Source organism: Abrus precatorius, unplaced genomic scaffold (assembly GCF_003935025.1).
Source record: "Abrus precatorius isolate BTA unplaced genomic scaffold, Abrus_2018 Scaffold1, whole genome shotgun sequence".
NCBI lineage: Eukaryota > Viridiplantae > Streptophyta > Magnoliopsida > Fabales > Fabaceae > Abrus > Abrus precatorius.
The window spans coordinates 746,870-765,664 of record NW_020874291.1 but is presented as its reverse complement, the minus strand read 5'-3'; the positions used below and the strand labels follow the sequence as shown (position 1 = coordinate 765,664).

Here is an 18,795-nt window from a genome sequence, read left to right as displayed (position 1 = left end):
TTTTTTAAAAAATAATACAAATTTTAAAAATAAAAAAGGGTTCTGTTAATCTCAGTCTGAGATTAACAAAACCCAATAAAAAATTGCTAGTAGAAATATTTTAAAAAATAAAAAAATTTAAAATACTAAAAAAAACACCACTGACAGTACTGGTAAATTTTTAAAAATTGTATAATTTTTTTAATTTTTTCCAAAATTTTATATTTTTCTCATTAAAAAAAAGACCCTCATATATAAACCCAGCCTTTACTTTCAAATTACACCTTTCTGATTGGATTTAGGATAATTTTTAGTTATGTATATATAAAAAAGTTTTATTAAAAAGATAAAGTCTATTTTAATAACTTTTATATTTATAAAAAATTGATTTTTGATTATCAAATAAAAATACCTTTAATGCACATAAAAAAATGTCAATAAATTCACTAGTGGAGGATAGGTGGTAGGTGTGAATTCCATTTCTATCATGACTTAATTTGTTAAAAAGAACTAAACATGAGTTAAAAGGAAATGGACACTTGTAACCTTTTATTAAAATGAAAATAATAATAATAATAATAATAATAATACAAATAATAGGACACTGTCCTTTTCACTTAGTGTGGAATTTCAAGTTTGAAGCACATATATTTTGTATGATTATATAAAGTGATAGTGTGTTTCCATTGAATTTTCAACAAAGTGAGTTGGAAATGACACAGAACTTGAATGTAGTTAATTGAGATGTTTCGTGGTGACCGACTCTTATGCATTGTGCTTCTTTTCCTCACAAATCGTAAAATTGATATAAACAAAAGGAAATAACCTTTCCAATATACAATTATTACAACAAAGCTTTTTCTGGTTTCAATTGGTGTCTTTTCTTCAAACACCTGTTCTCACTTTATCTAGTTTGAGAATTAAAACTTTTCTCCTAAGATTTTTCTTTTCTTTCAAATTACAATTATTCTATTCAAGTTTTATATATATATATGTATTCTTAAAAGCTAGGATTTCTCCTTGAGTCTTATTATAATTTTGATATGGCTCAATCTAAGAAGAGAATATTTGAACTAAAAATTTGAGAAACCACTTTATCTAAAATGTTTTAAGTAATTTTAGAGTATGTCTATGTGGCATATATATTTTTTGATATGTTACTCACCCATCAATATAAGAGTTGCATTTTAAGACCCTAATTAGTTTTGAATTAGCTAAGACTGCATTTTTTAAAAAAAATTTTTAAGTTTGAATTTGTGATTTCAAGTTTTTTTCATTGAGCCTTTAATTAAGGTTTTTCTTTTCTTTTATCATCTAAGTTTGTTTTTTTTTTCTTGAATATTTTTTTAATGTTGCAGATCTTTTTTTAAAATTTTTTTTATTTCATGCTTTTATTTTTAATTTATTTTGAATCTAATTTTTAATGTCATATTAGAATTTTAATATGATCTAATCCAATAAAAAAAGGTAAGTATTTGAATTACAAGTTTGAGAGACCTCTTTATTTAAAATGCTTTAGACAATTTTAGAGTAGGACTTTTTAACTTATACACTCTTTGATATGTTATTAACTCACTAATGTAACTAATATCTTAAAATTCTCACTTAAGTCTAACTAGCTTTTGACTAGTTGAGACTTGCATTTTATTTTATTTTTTAATCTTTCTTCTACTGTAGATTCAGCTTGTAACTTCAAGATTTTATTTTATTTTTTGTCTCTACTTTTCTCTTTTTTTAAAATATTTTTTAATGCCATAGATCTTTTTTTTTTTTAATTTGACACTTCTTGTTTTAGACCTTCATTTTTATTTTAATAGTCTTTGATATCATATTATAATTTTAATATGGTTTGATCCAATAGTGAAAGTTTAAGGTACAAGTATAAGAGATCTCTTTATCTAAAATATCTTAGATAATTTTAAAGTAAGACTTTTTAACTAATATATTTTTTAATACGTTGTTAACCCATCAATATAAGACTTATATCTTAAGACTCTCCTTCAAGTTTAACTAGTCATGGACTAGTTGAGAATTATATTTTTGTTTTAATCTTTCTTTTATTTAATAGCTTATTTTTGTAACTTTAAGTCTTTTTTGTTGGATCTCTACTTCAAGTCTTTTATTTTTATTGTCTGAGTTTTATTCTCTCTTTTTTAAATGTTTTTTTAGTGCCACAAGTCTAATTTTTTTATTTAAACTTTTTTGTTTTATGCCTTCATTTTTATTTTATTTTGGATATGGTCTCTAATATGTTGTTAAGATTTTAATATGGCCCGTAGGCATAGAAATAGGCCAAGCCAGGCCTGTAGCATAATTGTTCGACCTAAATCTAGTTTATTACCTGTTAAAAGCCTCATTTTTTGCCTAGCCTGATTTGTCCTAAAGCCTGCTGCAAAAAAATCTTTTAATAAGTCATCAGGCTTAGACGAGCAGAGACCAGACTGCCTGGCTTGTTTCCATCTTTAATGGCATGATCCAATAATAAGAGAAAGTGTTTGAATTACAAGTTTGAGACTTTTTATCTTAATTGTCTTTTTCAATTTTAGAACAAGGTCTTCTAATATAAAACTTAAATCTAGAGAAGTTTAATAAAATGAACTATTATGACAACACGGGTACATGTAAGATATAATGATGGACGTGATTGTAAAAGCACTATAATGCTAGTATTTATAAAAGTATAATAATAAGGTTTTTTTACATAAATAAAATAAATTAAATAACATATTACATATATGTGCCAAAGTGAATAAGTTTATATAAATATCCTAATTTAGGTTTTATAAAAGTTAATTTTAGTCAATTTTTGCACAAATAAAAAATTAATTTTATTTAACTTTCGTTCACTCATCATTAATATTGATTATAATTGACTTTGTTGCCACTTGCTATACTTTAGCTGGGTTCTAAAGTTAACTCGAATCAACTTATGCCGCTATTTAAGGTGAGGCTTAAGTGAACATGAGAGGAAGAAGGGAGGAGATGAGGAAAGATACTTTGAGGCAAGGAAGAAGGTGGTTCAGAGTAGTTACTATGAAGATGAATAATAATTTATATTGACTTAATTTTGTTAGTCATATTATAAGTAAACTCTCTATGTAGGTAATTTATTTTTTAAAATTATTTTAATGTACTTTATTTATTTATTTAATTTATTATGTTATTAATTCTCTAATAGTATGTTTAGAAAGATTTTTTAAACATTAATTATTATATTTGTATATTTAATTAATTGTATATATAACCTATCATGTCTATTATATATTTAATCAATTGTTTGTTATACAACTATTAGTGTTTTAAATTGTACTTTTTTTCCTTATGTAATTTACTATTTTTTGCAATAAATTAAATAAGTCTAGTTTCATGTGAGCAAATATTTAAATTGTAACTTAGTGAATGTAAATAAATTTAAATTTAGTGAGTGTTAAATAATTTTGAGTTTGAGTTTAATTTCATATTGTAATAATTATTTATTTATTTTAACGAGACTATACATTAAGTTAAAATATTTTAATATGTTGTTTGATGCATGGTTTACTTTTGATATATTTTAGTTTTGCAACTTTGCAAGCACTTTGTTATATAAATTAAATTCTAATTTTTTAAAATTTATTTTGTGATGTAGTTAATAAGTTTAATTTTGTTATAACGTATTTATTTAAATTTTATTTTGAATATGAAGAAAATATTAAGCAATATTTTGGTACATTTTTTATTTATTTTTTGTTTAGTTTGTTGGAGTGAATATTGTATTGTATATAATATTTTTTTTATTATATAAGATACTCAAATTTTAAAAAGCAGTCATTATAATATAATAATTGCTTCAAATTTGAGGATGGAACTATTTTTTAGGTAAACTAGTTTTTGTTGTCAAATGGTCCCAATATTCGATTATGATATGACACTAATTAGCATAATAGTCAAAATCATATGCCGAAATGTAAAAATGTACAATTGTATGATCCCCGACCACCCTTCTGTGCTAACTCGCTCTCAAAAATGCAAACCACCAAGATTGGGTGGAATCGTCGAGCTGGACTGTAAAATCGGTAAGCTCGAATGATCTCAGCGCACTAAAAAACTCGATTTTTTGCCCTAATGACCCACGACCCAATTGCGAACTGATTTGCTAAAAAAACTATTAAAACTCTAAAATTCCAAAAATCAAATAAGAATTTTTGTCCTTCCTTTGCTTTGTGACTTCATTCCAGTCCACATAACATAGTTTTGCTTTGCTTTGATAATTGTGCTTTGTTCTAATGACTAAGTTTTGCTCCGGCAACTGAGATTATTTTTGCGACTAGAGTCTGCTTTGTGATTGAGATTTTCTCTGCTCTGTTTTTTCTTTTAATCTTCATCATCTTTGCGTGATTGTGGGTGGGTTTGTACTTTACTATTTAATAAAATAACTTCAACTAGTAGTCATACTCTTCCTTCTAAGTTATTACCAAAGAATACACTAGGAAACAAGAGTGATGTAGCATGATAACATTGAATTGCAATTGAAGGTACAAGAAGAATCTAATGCAAATATTGTCAAAAAATAGTAAATGGAGATGCTTATCGGTTGAAGCATCACTTGGCTCAAACAAACAAAGATGTTAGAGCATGTAAATCTGTTTCGGATGATGTGAGAAAGGATATGTGGAACATACTCGTAAGCACGCAAGAAAAGTTGAATAAAAAATCAAATTCGAAACTAGGAGATTGAGAGAAAGACTTAAAATATAAGGAGTGAAAATAAAAGAAAATCAAGTGAGAATAAGATGTTTGGAGGAAAAAATATTTTTCAAAGGGTGCAACTACCCAAGCAAAAATCAAGAGCATATTCAATAAGAGTAAAAGAGAGGAGGCTTGTCAAGCAATTAAAATATTTCTTTCATAATAATGTCATATCATTCAATGTGGTAAGAAGTGATGAATTTTTTGTTATGTATGATTTAATTGCTAGTCATGGTCTTAGATTTAAACCATCAAGCTATCATGAGATTAGAGTAAAGTATTTGTAGAAAGAAATAGAATTGACAACGAAAAAGTTAGAAGAACATGGAGTTGAATGAAATATTGTTTGATACATATTAATGATTGATGGGTGGATTGATAAGAGGACAACAATATTGAACTTTTAGTAAAAATTCATACAAAAATTTAGTTTTTTAAAGTTCATTGATGCATTTCATATAGAAAAAATAAATGATAAAATCTTTAAAATGCTTGATAACGTTGTTGACGAGATTAATGAAAAAAATATAGTTTAAATTGTGACTGATAAATGCTCATAAAAGAATATTTTATTTTATTAATGTTAAAAAGCGAAATAATAATAAGAGTAAATCATATATTTGATGTGGTGATATTTTATTGGTTATACAGGACTTTAGATGTGCAGGAGGCAGGGAATATGGCTACAAGATATGCCAACATGACATAACCGTAAAAGATTTTGTGTCATATGATAATACAAGTGAACCTTTACTTTGATTTCCTATGATGAGGATGCTTAGAGCGTTAAATATTCAAGTATAAGTTGCATAATGGACTTTAGAACATGACGACCTTTGACCCCACTTAGCTATTCAACTGTGAGCAACATAAAAATACTAACAGAGTATTGAGCCTTCTTTTGTGGTATCAGATCAAAATATTTAATTTAAAATTAAATCAAATAATTTATACACCAACTTAAAATAGTATTTCTGTACTCTTATAACAGTTAAAATAATTTTATTACTTTATATATATATAAAATAAGCTTTTAAAAGTACTTACTAAAATAGTTTATTTTTATTTCAAATTTAATGCGAGTCAGATTAAGCTAAGTCAATTCTAATATGGATGAAGTCATAGCCGAACATACTCTCACCCGTAATGAATGATGTTACGTGTGTATCAACATTAAACATACAAGAAAATGGGAGAAAAATACTCACTATTTCATAGTAGTAGATAATAAGTGTGTTGAATATTGACTAGTATGCTATACTAAAATGTGGGTATCAACATTTTGAAATAAAATTGACTATTAATATTTTTAAAATTTAATTGATTTGAAACATGTTGAATTCATCTAGGTTGTTCAAATTCAACGTGGCTCAAGCTAGTCCAACATGTTGAATTCTACACCAAGAACAAGAACAAGAACTTAGAAGATGGATTTTTTTATTACTTTGAATAACTTGATCAATAGATATGATGACTGATGATGATTGCAGAGTTATGCTATGCAGTGCTTTTCCTTAGCTGGTTTTTAAAGGCCTTGGAGTTACTCCAACGGTTCTTTGTATTGTAGCTCTCTTTGGTAAACTCCACCATAAGTGACACTCTTCAATCTCTATTCTAGTTTTATTTAAGCACACTATTTTATAAAGGGAAACAAGAAAAATTCTACTACATTTTATAGAAGCAATGAGTACAGATTTTTCTACGTTTTCATCATGCAAATTGGACTAACGGGTCTAAGTGGGTCCTCCAATACCATTACCCCTTAGTGAGTGGAGCAAGTGAGTCACTGAAATTGGAAGTTGCATTGTCAAGCAACGCAAAAATAAAAAAAAAAAAACTTCAAAAATAAAAAGATCTACCCCTCTCCCCACCCAAAAGAAAGAGCAATCAAAGAAAAAAGTGATATCCAACCAACCCATTACGTCATCATCATCTTCCCTGTTCTTTTTCATGCTTCATCCTTCATTTTTTTCACCTACTACCACACCACAACAAGCTCCTTAACCACTCCTCCATTTCAATCAAAACAAACAACACGCTTCATTGTTCCTTCTCTCTCTCTCTCTCTCTCTCTCTCACTCACACACTTACATACACCTTTCTTTCCATGTTTATGTCTGAATTCTAGGATTTATCTGACAAACATCTTCAACCTTCAAGATCATCATCATCTAGTGTATATTTAGAACCAGGTTTTCCAACTCTCTTTTAGTAGTTGCTCAACTAGTCGAGAAAACTCTGTTCAAGTTGTTTAATAACCCTTTACATGTTCTCTTTCTTTACAACTTTCCACTGATTTTAAGCTTGTTATTCAAATGAAATCAGTGTTTTGATGGCTCATATATGCAAAAGGGTAGTTGGAAATTGGATAAGTAGCCTCATTGCATGACCATTGATGAACTAAACAACTATCTCCAACTTTGCTTGTGTTATAGTTTCTTTATTCTTGAGACCTTTTTGCAAGTTGTCGAACATAGTTTCAAGTGTTAACATCAGGTAGAATGGATTCATTCAATCAGAGTCATCAAGGTACAAGTTTTAGGTACAATCCAAATTCCAGCACAATGAATCATGCAGATGATGATGCTGAGTTCTCAGGGATTCTTGATATCTATGTTCATCATGCTAAGAATATTCATAACATTTGCATCTATGATAATCAGGATGTGTATGCTAAGTTCTCTCTTACATACAATCCTGATGAGACTCTCTCCACCAGAATCATCAATGGAGGTGGAAAAAATCCAATATTTAACGAAAACTTGAGGATGAAGATAACCCAGATGGATGCTGTTCTAAAGTGTGAGATTTGGATGTTTAGCAGGTCAAGAAATCACTTGGAAGACCAGCTTTTGGGATTTGCTTTGGTCCAAACTTCACAAGTTGTTGGCAAAGGAAAGCTGACTGAAGATTATAGCCTTTCCTCCACTGATCTCTTCCATTCTCCTGCTGGAACTGTCCAATTAACTCTTTCTTTGGACACATCTTTTCCAATTAGTTCCACTGTGAGTCCTATATCCACATCAACTACTATTAACTCATCTATATCTTCAGAAGTTGTTTTGCTTGATCCAAAAAATTCACAAGTTATGTTAGATCCAGTTGAGTATTCTAGAGTTGAATTTCCTGATATTAATGTGATGAAGGAGAACCAGAAAATGGTTTCTGAGTACTTCAATTTGGAGTCTTATGGTTCTTCTGCTTTAAGGCCTAATTCAGTAGCATTGCTACCATTTCTTCACCTTGGTGTTTCTCCTCATGGTGATGATTGTGAAATGACTATGACTTCACCAGATGAGAATCATGAGTCCACTTCTCCAAATGAGAGCATTCATAATTCTGTGTTTCCAAGCTCTACCACTACAACCTTAAGTGATGATAGAAACTCATCTGATTCGGTTGAGAAAAAGGGTAACTTGGGTGGTGACTCATCGAATTCTTTCAATGTTTCAATCACAGTTGAAAGCAATCAGAACAATGGTGCTTCTCCAGATACCCCTACTTCCAAGAAAGAAAGTGAACCCAGAGATGAGAAGGAGTCAAATTTCTCATCAAGCAAGGAAAAGAAGATCAATAGTGAGATAGAAGCTGCAAAAGTTAGTCAAGTTTTTTCTGCTCCACTAGGGAACATGAATATGGAGGCTGAACAATCAGCTATGCAGCAGCAAATAGTTGACATGTATATGAGAAGCATGCAACAATTCACCGAGTCTTTGGCAAAAATGAAGCTCCCAATGGACCTTGACAAACCTGAGAGTGAAGGTCATGGTGATGTGATTCAAAATAATAACAATAGCAAGTTGGAAATTGATAACAAGAAAAAGGATGGATCACGTGTGTTTTATGGTAGCCGTGCATTCTTCTAGTTACCTCTTGATGCATCAGCACATGACAATAGTTTTGATGTATGAAGACATGATGAGAGTTTAGTTTATTGTAACATGTGGTAACTCAGTTTATTTGGTGATGTTTATGATAGATTTTAGTTAATCATGTGTTGTTTAACCTCCCCTTTTGTTGATGGAAACAATCGTCCATTTTAATGCACCATTGTAGCCGAAAAAGATACTTTCATGACTATGTATATCTTTCTCTGTAATGTAGTCATGGGAATGCTTTTGTCAATTTCCTATGCTAATGAAATCATGGAGCATTTTGAGCTGTGTTTTTGCACTATGTAGTAAACTTTAGCACATTCATACTGTATGTTTGTCATGATAGCAATATTAAACTGTTGGACTGAAGTAAATTGCAAGAAATTGTCGGTTGTCATATTGTAATAGCTAATACATAAATGCTAATAGTGTTTTTTGTTTAAGAATTAAAAGTGAATTTCTTTTATTGTGAAGTATTATTAATTCACTTCACTATGATTCCTAAAGTACTTCTAATATTTTTGTATTTATTGATTCTTTAATCAGTGTGAAGAAGACCTTAACTAATAAAAGTTTAGAGTTGAAGTTAAATTTAATTATTTTGCTTCAAGCATAATTAACGGAGATTTAGAGTGAATTGAAAGGCTTTGATAAGGTTTGCAATACTCAGCACAAAGTGACTTTGGTGAGGCTAGAGTGAAGTTGTTTTCTAGAAAGCATGTTAGTGTTTTAAAGACCAAATTAGCATGCATGCTAGCTCATCAAAGAATCTGTTCAACATGTCCCAATCTCCTTTTTGTTTGAGGCTGGCATCACCATCCTCAAGTCATGTATATAGCTACAAAAATCTTACCTGCTTTTTGAAAGTTCTATTGGATGCATTTGAAAACACTACTGAGAAGGGTTTCAATGCTTTATTTTGTAATGATTGGCACACCTTGTTCTAGTGAAAACCTTGGTGTAACCCTTAACCAATCTGATAATGCCATATGCTATTAATTCTTTAATTTTATATTTCAACATTTGCTTTATCTCTATCACATCATCCATTACATTTTTTTTAATTTTTTTTTCTGTTTTTCTCTGCCTCACTTATTTACCACCCCATTTTGAGGTGTACATAAATCATTTTACTAAATATTTTTTTGCAAATTCTAAAATTGATGCTGTGAACTATAATTTAATCTAGAGAGTCTAAAATATGGGTCCCATGTGATGATCAAAGATTGAGAAATTAGAGCAGAAATTTGTATATTTGATGTTAGTTCGGGTGGGTGGTGGGGCAGGTTTACACTAATTTTGTCAACACATTGTGCAACAGATTCTGAAAGGAGTGAACCAAATGTACTTAACAAAAAGAGGGGAAGGAAAAGGAAGCCCAAAATGGGGAATCCGAAGACCCACCTCCATATTGATTTAATTAATGAAATGCTATTTCCTTATTGGAATTTTTTTAATGTTAAATAGAAGTAAATTTGATTAAAATATATATTTACTCTCTATTCTGAATTAATTTCTATATCTAAAAATACTTACATTTTAATTTTTAAATGAATTTTTTTATATTTTTATCACTATTATTAAAATATTATTAGTAATTCATTCTTATTATTTATTTTAACAGTGATATCATAGTAATAGAGATCAAAACATGATATATGATTTGTATAAAATTAAAATGTAAAATTTTTAATATTAATTAATTAATTTGTAAATAATTGTTAATTATAAGACAAAATATATATTTTAGCTAATAAAATTTTATAAAAAAATTATTATACAAAAAATTTAGTTATGTAATTTTTTTAATAATTTTAAAAAGTTAACAAATATATTATTTTAAAAACATAATCAAGTATTTAATCCTACAAAAATTGAATATTTTAGACTTAATCTTTACAAAATAATTTATAATAATCTAATTTTTACTTTTTCATGAATTATTATTTAAATTTTTTAATTAATATTATTTAATTAAAATTTGACACTTGATAGTATCTGAACAAATTAATCAGTTAAAAATTAAAAATAATAATTTATGAAAAAAGTAAAAATTATATTTTAAAAAAATACTTAATTCAGCATTATTTAAAATTTAATTATGTATATTTTTAACAATACGCTAGAAAAAAATCAATTTTATACATTTTTTTTAATTTGGTAAAATAAAGTTTGAGGGGACGAAAAATTGTTTTAGACTTTATTGTTGAACTTTGATCTCATTAACTGATGATTAACTCTTACTAATTAGAGAAATGTTATTTATGCAATCATAATCTTTAATTTCATAATAATAGTATGAGGTGTGTCCAATAAGCAATTGAGGTACCAATTAGGTGCAGTTACCTACAGTACCAGGATTTGAAAACTACCATGCCCCTTTTTTTTAACACAGTGATCTCATCTAAATTATTTGAACTTCTCATCACTAGTCTAATCTCAGTGACTTATTACATCTAAATCATTAGAAAAATATAATGACAATTGTTAAACATGTGAGTTAATATAAACTTTAAGAGAAAAAAAATGATTGAGATTTTGTGATAAGTATCGTTCAAATCCAGCTAAAATAACATGATTGATAATTAGACCCAAGTAATAATGTGTTTTATACATAATCTTTGTTGATATGAATATGTATTTAATGTTAATTAAGCTAATTATATCAAAAGAAGGTTGAAAATTTGGTATGGGAATAGTGTATGCTAAAGTTTAAGTAGCTTAGTAAATTGGAGGAGACAGCAAATTTCTAACTCAACGGATATCGGCGCCTAATTATTAAGACTTATTGGAAGTGTTGATGTTGAAATTCTTGAAAGCTTAATTATTAAGACAATTATCAAAATATTTGAACCTTCAATACCCTTGTTAAGAAAAGGAATGAAATTAGTTTTAAAAGGAACTCAAAGTTATTTATATTATAATTTATTAAATATTTAGAGAAAATTTTATTGTTAATAATAGTCTTATTTAATTTGAATAAAATTATTTTGTATAAAAAATATTTCTAGTCTAATAAAAAAAATGTTTTATAATGTTCCACCCTTTCTTTAAAAAAAAAATTACTTGGGATTAAATCAAGGGAATTTTGTTGCTTTTTAAGACTTATTTTGATTTAATTGATTTATTTATTTTAATTTTTTTATTACATGTTTACAAAGGCCACGTTAATGATTTATGGTTATCTCATGGAAGCTACCTAAATTCCTAACAGTCCAATCCTTGAACCTTTGACTTCGTATTTTCAAAAAAGCGAGGACAGGTGATTTAGTTGTGTAATACACCAGTATTATTAAATTAAAATAATTTTTTAAATAAATAATTTAAAATATATCATTTAATTATTTAAAAAATAATAAATATTTTATTATATTAAATAAAATAAAAATTTGAAATAAATTATGAAAATTTGAATTTAAATTACTATTGAATTAAAATAAATATTTTATATAGAAAATGAGAAAGAAAACTAATTTTTAAGAGACATTTATAAAATATCAAAATTTAAATAATATACAAATATCTAAATTATGAGAAGTGTGATATACATAAAGATAATATAAAATAATTTAATTATTGGATTAGTTAATCTTATATTTTATAAAAAATTATTAAAAAAATATAAGTGTTTAATATTAATATATTTTTAAAATTAAAATTATATTAATTTTAAATTAAAATAATTTAAATGACTAATAATTTTATATTAGTTCTACAAATAATATTTATAAATAATAATTAATAAAAATAAAAATTAATAAAAATTTACTTAACATCAATAATGTATCAACAAAGATTACACAGATTAATTTTATTATATATTAAAAAAATTGAATAAAATTAATTAAAATAATTTTATAGGTAATTTTACATCACAAAAAATTTGAAAAATAAAATTATAATAATTTTAATAAATTATCTTATTAATAAAAAAATTATTCTTAAGTCACCTTGTAAGAATACTCAATCCCTTGGTGGCTAAGATATAGCAATGCATAATGAACATAACATGAATGATTTCATTTAAATTCTTAAGTTATGTTTTTCAGAGAGATAGCCACAAACACCTTAAACAGGGGGGGTCATCTTTTATATAAATTATTTTATTTAATTTTTAAAATTAACTTAACTTTTGAAAAAAATATTTATTTTAATAAATATTTATTGATAAATTTATCTAATTGGATAATAAAAAACAAAAATAAGAAACAAACTAATTAAAAAAGAAACAAAAATATAAAGAAAAAATCTAAATTGAATATTAAACACACATATAAAGTGTAGGTAAATGAATATAGATACTCTAATACACATCTATTTCTGTTATATTAAACACACATTACTAATTTATTATTACTTTTTGTTTTATGACTACCATCTATTTTTGTTTTATTATGTCACCCAAAACAGGCCTAGTTAAATGCTTAGGCCCAAATTAAAAATTGAAAGCAAGTGTTGCAAAAGCAATAGAAATTTTGTTCATAGCTTATATTGTCCAACCCATGAGGCCCAGTTTCACAAGGCCCAGTCTCAGAAGGTCAACTTTTCCTGAGTCTAACGCTAGATCCGCTCTGTTTGGACAATAATCTTAATTGGAGGGAATTACCTTTTACTTCACTTTTTTTTCCAAAATCTTGAATTTTGATTTCAGGGTATATAAAACCTTTTATTTATTTATTTTTGAAAGATGATTTATAAATCACTTTTAGAATTAAACTTTTAAAAAATAGTAAATATATTTTAAGATTATTTTTTATAAGTAATTTATGAATAAATTTTGAAAATATTTAATATATTCCAAAATAAAATGTATAAAAATAATAAAATAACTAAAAATATACAATATGATCTAGTGGCTCGAAGCAAATTATCATGTTGCTAACCTACTATTAAACTATTAACTTTTTTCAACACTTTAACAAAGTTTTATAATACCACTTTTTTTTTTCTTAAAAATTTTACATGAATCATAATTATTTTTAATGTTCTCTCTCTTGTTTTTAATATTTTTATTTTTTTATGTCTTTCAAAACTTGAAAGAATAGTCAAACATAGTATCATAATACAATTTTTTTCTTTAATGTCTTTTACAATGACACAACTCTATATATTGGTGGGAACATGTACACTAACTGTAACGCCTTAAATTTAATTTCAAATAAATAATACTTTTACAAATTTAGAATAATAAAAGTTTTCTGAAATATTTCAAAATAGGAAAAGAGTTACAAGTTTATATCAAATAACTGTTACAGGACCATTTCAAATACAACAATCTCAAAATAACATTCTAAATCCTATAACAGTTCCATTTAACCCTTCACTGAGTACAGTGTTAATCGTCTTGATTACCTAAAAAATGAATATAAGAGTGAGTACTCTACAATACCAAACACACAAACAAGCATAGAGTCTTATCTTGCACATAATTCACATTATTTCTAATACACTTCACACAATATAATCACAAACAATATTATTACGCATATTATTTCCATTCATAATCGATGCACTTATTGTACCAAAACATTCATACACATGCGCGCTCACTGCACGCAGCCACGCTCACTGTGACACTTTAATCACAGATTTTTACCATGAATAGTCGCCAGTTACCCCTGCTTTACGGATATCACGTGGGCAGCCATGGGTCGTTCAACAAAGGTACTGGTCAGAGGTCTAGTCAGGAGGAGAGTGTGTGGCCTGTGGTGCACTTACCCTCACTGTTGGTGTCACCACCACTCTTTCTTCCCCAAAGTATTTCTACCATCCTCATCTTCCACACCTTCAGTGTATCTCTGAATCATACATAGCCTAATTACAATGACATTTAACACGCCTCTTTCATACACACAATATTTATGCTTGCACACGACACACAACCCATGTTCATTCATAATACACGACACATAGCCTACATTCATTTACATCACACGACACTTAGGCGAACATTCATTCGTATTATACGGCGTTCAGGCCCACATTCAAATCATATTATACAGCACAGAGGTCCATTTTTATTTACAACACTCGGCACATATGTCCCTATTCCATTACGCTACATTTTCCCCATTTACCTACATTCATCATGTCATCCATACCCATTTCCAACTACTTACATTATTCAATCATCAATCAAAGATATAATCACACACACTTCAATCAAGGGTACGTCAACCCAATCACAATCAACTCACATTACATCCAAACACACAATAACTTCCATAAACACACTCATTCTTACTCTCTATCTCAGTCACCTTACAAAATCATAGCAAATAAATGGATTTTCAAGTAAAATGAGATAAGGTAGAGTCCCTCTTACCTCTAATGAAGACCCACACGCAAATTGACCCACATGGATTTCATCCTAAATACACAGAAGAATTCCATGAGAACCTAGGAAAATCACAAAAACAGGGAAAAGGGAGTGAAAAACCAAAACCCTAACTATTAAAACTCACTTTCAAGCATTCCCAACACGAATCCAACCTTCAATCTAGCTTCTGAATGGCTTTGGAGGCAATTTAATCGGTGGAATAGGGTTATGGGTGGAGAGAATTGAAGAAATTGCGAAGGGAAGGTGAGAAATAACCTTTTTCGAACCCTAACCCCCTTTTAATCCTCTCTGGTCGCGACACTCTCGCTACAGCAAGATATTGGATCTCGTTGCAGCAACATCCTCTCTCGCTACAGCAAAAAACTCAGACAAAACTGCATTCTGATTTCTACAAAATCTCGCTACAGCGAGACTGCACCCAGAAATGCACCCCAAACTGTTGCTTTGTTGCTACAACGAGACACTGTCACTACAACGAGATACTTTCGCTACAGCGATAAGGTGACAATTTCACGCCTTCCTCCTAGGGCCCTCTCGCTACAGCGAAATATTTCTCGCTGTAGCGAGAACACTCTACACCAGAACACTTAGGCAAAATCCAGTCAAATCCCAATCATCCAATCATCTACAATTATAAATACACTACTTAGAAAAGTCAATGCAAATACTTATATTAATAATCAACTATATTACAAAATTTGAGATATTACACTAACAATAATTAAAATAAACTTATTTATTTATGAACAAAATGCTTAGTTAGGATTTTTTTTTTTAAAGTAATAAACAAGACACAACAATAAAAGTTATCACAAGTCATTAATGTTGTTGAATAGTTTAAACTATTAATTAAAATAACTATTAATCTAAGAAAAATAATCTCTCCAGTGCATTTAATGTTTATTATTTTGTAGCATAATTAATGCATACAAATAGTCATTCATTAAAAAAGATATTCTTTTAATAAAAATTGTGTATTAAATGTTGTTTTCTAATTTTGTGTAAGTAAAATTTAATACGAGCATTAATTTTATATAAAATTGCACAATAAATAAGTAATATTCAAATATTTAATATTTTTTATTATTATAGTTTGACAATGATCTTTACTTATAATATTCAAAATTTGAATTTTATAATCAATGGTTTAAAAAAAGACCAACAGATTTTCAATGCAATTAATTTAAAATTTTAATCTCATAATTTTAATTCAAAATATATCTAGTAATATATTTAAAAAGTAATAAATTATACTTGTAAACATCTCCAACAAAGGAATAAATAAAATCACAAAAAATAAGACTCCTAAAGTAAATATTAATAGTTATAACTATCAATTGAAAAATGTGTCACTCAAACTAAAAATAAGAGATACCAATGTTTTGTACATTTAGTTTCTTTATACTTTTAATTACTTTCTACTTATATGTTATTTATAGTATAAAAACATTGTTTATATACATTTTTATAGTGATAATAATAATATTAATAATGTCTATTATTTGTAGATTATTTTGAAAACAAGTTCTATGATAATTAATCATTAAATATTAAAAAAGATAAAAAAAATTCATTTATTCCTTCACTAATCTAGTTATTTGTTTGGGTTGGATGTTTTCCATTGCAAAAAAAAAATATTAGTTTTTTTATAATAAAAATTTCATAATTTTTTATTGAGAAGAATCTTTTAACCATATAAATTTTTAAAAAAAAAGTCCTGATGGACTATAGAGGAATGCTATCGTTAGCACCCTATTAATTATTAATTAAAATTTATTAAAAGTTATAAAAGTATAAACTAAAGGTGAGACTTACATACTTTTTTATGACTTTTAATAAATTTATAAATTAGTATAAATTATAACTTTTCATAATTATTTTTGTAACAAAATTATGATAAATATTAATTAATGCATAAACTACATAAAAAATAATAAAAAGTTATATTTTTATTTTCTTATCATATATTTTTAATTATTATAAAAATAATAAAATTATAAATTTTAATAAAAAAATTTAACACAATTTTTACTATTGAATAAAATACATATGAGACTCAATGTGAGTCATTAAGTTTTATTTCCAATCCGCCTAATAATAATTTTACCTAATAAAAATTATGTTGACATAAATTAATGTGTTATAAATTTTATTACTTTGCATTAAGTATTTTATAATTACATGTACTTGAATACATAATTTAAAATTTTATTTTAAAAAATTTTAATAAATAAAAGAAAAAATTAAAATATATTTTAATATTATTTGACTAATTTCAACCTTTAATTATAGTAAAGAAAAAATATTATTATTATTATTATTATTATTATTATTGTTATTATTATTATTATTATAAAGACACCCTATATTCATAAAATACTCAATTTATCTCATTTTCTTTTTACTTAAACATAATTTGTATACATTAATATATTAAAAAATTATTATTTTGGTGATAATAAATTTTTTAAAATAAAATAAAAAAGAAATTACTTGCTTCTTATTTACTTGATTCCTCATTTTTTAAGCTGAATGGATGCCACTTGTAACAAACTTTTGATAAAATACAAAAATATTTTACTCTCATAACTTGAATCATAAATCTTGCTAACTCCCTTCTATACTATATAATAATTGCCTTTCCCCCATCTCAATTCTCACACACACCTTTCATTTCTCACCTTTAGCAATGGATGAACATGGCGTCACAATTTCCTTTCCTCCCAACTCTGATTCCTCCATGAAACACACTCCTCATACCACCATTCACTCTTCCTCTCACCAACAACAACCACCTTCTACCATTGACCCACGACAACCGGTAACTCCACCATCAAAGAGGTCACGTGGAAGGCCTTTAGGCTCTAAGAACAAGCCAAAATTTTCCCTTATGTTCAACCCAGACACTGACCAAGAGATGAAACCTATCATCATTGAGGTTCCTATAGGCTTTGATGTGGTTGGTGCTGTGATCCAATATGCCCAGCGCCACCAAGTAAACATCACGGTGTTAAGTGCTTCAGGAATTGTTTCCAATGTTACTCTTTGTCATTCTTTCTCAAATACTCCTGCTTTTACTCTTCATGGACCTTTCACTTTGATGTCCCTCACTGGCACCTACATGAATAATACCTCTATTGGTGATTCTTCATTTTCATCATCTTCTTCAGATCCTAACCCTCTTTGTTCTTTTAAGATTTCACTTTCAGAGAGTTCAGGTCAAAACTTTATTGGGATTGTTGGGGGCAAGGTTGTGGCCGCCAATGAAGTTATTGTTGTGGCTACTATTTTCAAGAATCCTGAGATTCACAAGGCCAAGGTTACTAACAACAGTGATGAAGGGAATAACAGTAACAATAACTCTAATGCTGATAATCAAGGTGGCCATGAGAACTTGTTTGGGTTCGATGTTGCAAATTATTGAAGATCTTCAAATGTGTCATCTTGTACCCTATTTTTATTTTTTTAATATTATTTGTCAATTAACTTTACCAAAATTATAGGAGTATTATCAATTTGCCAACTATTATAATTTATTGTATGTTAAAATATTAAAATTATCTCTAATAAAAAAATTTATAAAATTCACCTTTTTATTAGTTTTTTAAATTTTGTAGAAAAATTATTGTAATTATTAGTTTTTTTAATTTTCCTTGATTTTAAAATCTTTTATATGTCATTTTTTTAGAGAAATATACGTTATGAGTTTAAGAAAAGACAAAAATATTCAATAATGGTATATTAACTCTATTTTTTATTGTGAAACAAGTTTAATTGTTTCTAAATGTATAGTAATTTCTTCATTCTTATTGATAGTTTGGATGATAGTGATAGTGAAAAGTGTGGCCCTCCTCCTCTTCTCTCTCTTTATTT

At 27.3% G+C, this 18,795-nt stretch overlaps 2 protein-coding genes across 2 annotated transcripts; both read left to right on the top strand.

The window, feature by feature from the left end:
* Window positions 1-6,806: 6,806 nt before the first annotated feature.
* LOC113857258 lies at window positions 6,807-8,759 on the top strand. Its single transcript, XM_027489060.1, has one exon. It carries the CDS (start codon window positions 7,209-7,211, stop codon window positions 8,571-8,573), a length of 1,365 nt encoding a protein of 454 aa, XP_027344861.1. The 5' UTR covers window positions 6,807-7,208; the 3' UTR covers window positions 8,574-8,759.
* Window positions 8,760-17,611: 8,852 nt separating this feature from the next.
* LOC113857474 (AT-hook motif nuclear-localized protein 28-like) lies at window positions 17,612-18,346 on the top strand. The gene has a single exon (XM_027489415.1). The coding sequence runs from the start codon at window positions 17,612-17,614 to the stop codon at window positions 18,344-18,346; it is 735 nt and encodes a 244-aa protein (XP_027345216.1).
* Window positions 18,347-18,795: the final 449 nt, after the last annotated feature.

Bases quoted from the DNA above. Each gene is read 5' to 3' on its own strand.
- LOC113857258 (XM_027489060.1), top strand. From the start codon at position 7,209: ATGGATTCATTCAATCAGAGTCATCAAGGTACAAGTTTTAGGTACAAT.
- LOC113857474 (XM_027489415.1), top strand. From the start codon at position 17,612: ATGGATGAACATGGCGTCACAATTTCCTTTCCTCCCAACTCTGATTCC.